Below are 4,205 nucleotides of genomic sequence, written 5' to 3' on the forward strand. Positions count from 1 at the left end.
ATCATGTAAAAAAAAAAAAAAAAAACTATTTGATTACTCTCTTGTTTATAGTTTGTATGTAGTAGAACGCTCAGATTGACCAGAAAATCAAGCTATTATTGCTACGAACGCATGGAGCAACCCTCCAACGAGATCACATCCCCTCTCCGTAAGCATCTGAAATCTCATTGTCATTCGAATCATCACCAAACACCAATAGTAATATTCTCATTTTCCGACTTTAGATTAATTTGATTGTCTTGTGATACAGTCAGCGGGGAGCAATCCTCGACGGAAGAAGAAGAGACTTTTCATGAAAACTCAGCAATAGAACAAGTGGCGCTAACGGTGCCAACCACCGACGACCCTTCCCTCCCGGTTCTCACGTTCCGAATGTGGGTCCTTGGAAGCCTCTCCTGCGTGCTGCTATCATTCCTCAACCAATTCTTTTGGTACCGAACGGAACCCCTCAGCATCACGGCTATCTCGGCGCAGATAGCTGTGGTACCGTTGGGGCAGCTCATGGCTTCCAAGATCACGAAGCGCGTCTTCTTCAAAGGGAAGCGCTGGGAATTCACCTTAAACCCTGGGCCCTTCAACGTGAAGGAGCACGTTCTCATCACTATCTTTGCCAACTCTGGTGCTGGCACTGTCTACGCCATTCATATTGTTACCGCTGTAAAAATCTTTTACCGCAAGCACATCTCCTTCTTTGTTGCCTTCCTTGTCATCATTACCACCCAGGTAGGTCAATTATTTCAAAAATGCGATTTTTGCTTTATTTATTATTGAGTATGAAATTGAAATTGGCACAATGCAGCATTTTGTTTCACAATTTATACGTATACATAACTAAGCTCATAATTACACGACTAGGTTATTAATATTTCGAAAAATGTGTAAAATCAGTCTTGTGCTTTAAAAATCATGGTCAACTCAACATCAGTGATCAGTTAATTACATTGACTTTCACATCACAATCTATATAAAATTATACTTTGATAATAAAAAAAATTAATCAAAATTAATTAAAATTTATTTTATTTAATATTTATAATTATTGTACCGATTAATAAATACTAAATAAGACAAATTCTATTTGTCTTTCTTTTGTCTCCTTAGTATTATCGAAAGAATTCTTCTAGAGAGTCAATAAAGTATCTCTATAATTTGTACAATGAACTATTTATTTAGTCTAATATGAGTTAAAAAAAACATCCAAAATAAAATATTACTAATGTCTCAAACACAATACATTCATATTATCCAAAATAACTATCTGGATACGAGAAATAATAAACATCTGATATCTTACGACTGAATCAAACATTTCTAAACACCTATTATACACATTATACATATACTCTATTGGCTCCATATACTTCTTCTTATCGAAATTATAAATGCACATAACTTCATGACTTGTAGTTGGTTTCGTCTCTTTTAATTTGTTGTGACTTGTAGCTGTAACACCTGCATCACACTTATCACCTAACCTTTTTAATAATTTTTTTCATCTGGAAAGATATAGCTGAAAAGTTTGCTGTTTTGCCTGCTTGGCTCTTATTTAAAAAAAAAAAAAAAAGTTTATATAACTGCTGACCGAACTGTGACCGCATAGGTAAAATAATTCAAGATTAGTAAAACTTTGATCTGAAACCCAATTTAATATTTCTAAATAAAAAATAAGTTTAGTTAACATATGTTCTTAAAATATATGATAAATTTATTATCAGTAAAAAATTTTAAATATTTTTATTTAATAAATACAAAACAAATATATTAAAAACTTAATATGCTTGGATTCACCTTGAATCCTACACAACATGATTTTATCAATTGTAATTTTTTTATAAGAGCTAACTATTAGTTTGGTGTTCAAATAATTCTGGTATTGACCAAAAAAAAAATCTTAAACGAATATTGACAAATAATTTTTTTGAATAATTTTAAAGTTTAACGTACGTTAAAATTTATCAAAGCTCATTTTCGATGAGCATTATGGTGAGATGGTCACTTAAATTGGATTATCTGACTAATTCTAAAGATAAATTATTGATCTGGCTATCAAAATTAAGCATTGATTAAATTAATCTAAAATATTAGTTCAGTAATTGCTTTTAAAATTAGTCAAATCTTTTAACTTCAGTGGTCCTTAGCATTATACTTATTGGATATGAATTTCAACAAATGATGAATAGGTTTGTCCAATTTTAAATTATTTCAGAATTTTTCTTATCAATAATATCTTTTAAAATTGGTTTGTCTATGTCTGAATCTCTTAAATATTAAATTAATAATTAATTCTTTTTATAGGCATGAATATATAAAAATATTACAAAAGGCAATAATGAATGGGATGAGGGTGAAACTATGTGTAGAATTTATGGTGAATAGAAACCAGTATTAACCTAACTCTCAGGTACCATTTGTTTTGAGGTACTGAGATAGAGGCTGAGAGACTGAGATTTAATATCATGTTTGTTAGTTTAGAGATTGGTACTAAAATTTTTGTTTCTGTCCCCAAAATTTCAGTATTTCAATAATTCCAAAAAGTAGGGACACATGAAACTAAAATTTTTAGAGATGGAGACTGAAACTTTAATAACGTTTTATACCTAAAATACCCTTATTTCAATTACTTAATTTCAATTTTACCCTTTGTACAAATTAAATTAGAGTTTTATTTTTGTTTCAATTTCTATCTTTCATTTTGTATCAAACAGAATATTAAAATTTATTTTAATTTTTGTCTTTTAATTTTTATCTCTCAATCTCATTCTTTTTGTCTCTATCTCTCCACCAAACACTACCTTAATGAATGAACGGCAGGTATTAGGATTCGGATGGGCCGGCATATATAGGAGGTACCTTGTGGAGCCAGCAGCCATGTGGTGGCCAGCGAATTTAGTACAAGTTTCACTCTTCAGGTAATTAAATATATACCATAACAGTAACATATACCAATTTATATAGTCACCAAAAAACAATAGATATACCAATTTATATTTGAGGAGTGTTATATATACAAGTCTTACAAGTTATTAGGCCTTTTAATGCGTTATTCAACATTTCCTGTTTTCAAAGCGCTACACTCAAAACGGTTCTTCTTCTTCCTCTTCCTCTTCCTCTTCCTCTTCATTTTTTTTTTCGATTTTCATGGTTTCTGAAATCAAGCTTTGAAATCGTTTTGAAGAAGAAGAAGCAGCAGAAGATGAGGAGAAAGAGAAAGAGTTCTGAATTATGCAACGAATTTTGGGTGTATTTTTTAAATACTTTGGGTGTATTTTTCGTAATCTTTTGGGTATATTTCTGTAATCCTTTTGAAGATAATGGAATTTCAGAAATACACCCAAACGATTACAGAAGTACACCCAAAATGATTACAGAAATACACCCAAAAAATTACAGAAATACACCCAAATGGTTACAGGAATTCACCCAAACGATTATAGAAAATACACCCAAAGGATTACAGAAAATACACCCAAAGGATTTAAAGAAATACACCCAAAATTCGTTAAAATACATCTTATGCATAATTCAGAACTCTTTCTCTTTCTCCTCCTCATCTTCTACTGCTTCTTCTTCTTCAAAAACGATTTCACCATGAAAAATCGAAAAAAAAAGATAAAACAGAGAGAAAAGAACGTAAATGAAGAAGAAGAGGAAGACGATGAAGAAGAACGTGCAGAAACGAAAGAAAAGGAGAAGAAGAAGAGTAAGAGGAAGAAGAACGTGCAGCAAGAAGAAGAAGAAGAAGAAGAAGGAGAAAGAGAAGGCAAGAAACGAAAGAAAAGAGGAAGCAGAAGACGAAGAGGAAAAAGAATAGTTGAAAGCGTGTTTTGAGCGTTAGTTTAATTGAACTTGTAAAGCTTACAAGCCTTAATCGCTTGTATGCGAAGAATTACTCATTATATTTTGTGGAAAAAACCGGAGGCCTACCTATTTTAATTCGATAACTAACTGTTCTAATTAAGTGAACGTGCATATTGAGCATCTCTTGGATAGTATATGGTAGGAAACGCATCAAGAAAAAGTTTAGGAGGCCAACAATTTTATTAAATTTTGATCAGCACATAATCAATAAAAAAAATAATTATATATCATTAGATAAAATCTCACACCGTTAAAAATATCACTAATAATTACTTGATAATTACAAATAAAAAAATTACTAACTCTCTAACACTCTTTACCATCAATCGATGGAAGCGTTTTACTTT

At 31.2% G+C, this 4,205-nt stretch overlaps 1 protein-coding gene across 1 annotated transcript in view; it reads left to right on the top strand.

The window, feature by feature from the left end:
• Positions 1-13: 13 nt before the first annotated feature.
• Positions 14-4,205, top strand: part of LOC107482451 (oligopeptide transporter 7) — a 13,320-nt gene continuing 9,128 nt past the window's right edge. Inside the window, exons 1-3 of the mRNA XM_016102940.3 lie at positions 14-148; positions 251-723; positions 2,812-2,909. Of these exons, the coding sequence (XP_015958426.1) occupies positions 112-148; positions 251-723; positions 2,812-2,909 (608 nt within the window). The 5' untranslated portion in view covers positions 14-111. The remainder of the gene's footprint in view (positions 149-250; positions 724-2,811; positions 2,910-4,205) is intronic.

The sequence above is a fragment of the Arachis duranensis genome, chromosome 4 (genome assembly GCF_000817695.3).
Source record: "Arachis duranensis cultivar V14167 chromosome 4, aradu.V14167.gnm2.J7QH, whole genome shotgun sequence".
In the NCBI taxonomy this organism is placed as follows: domain Eukaryota; kingdom Viridiplantae; phylum Streptophyta; class Magnoliopsida; order Fabales; family Fabaceae; genus Arachis; species Arachis duranensis.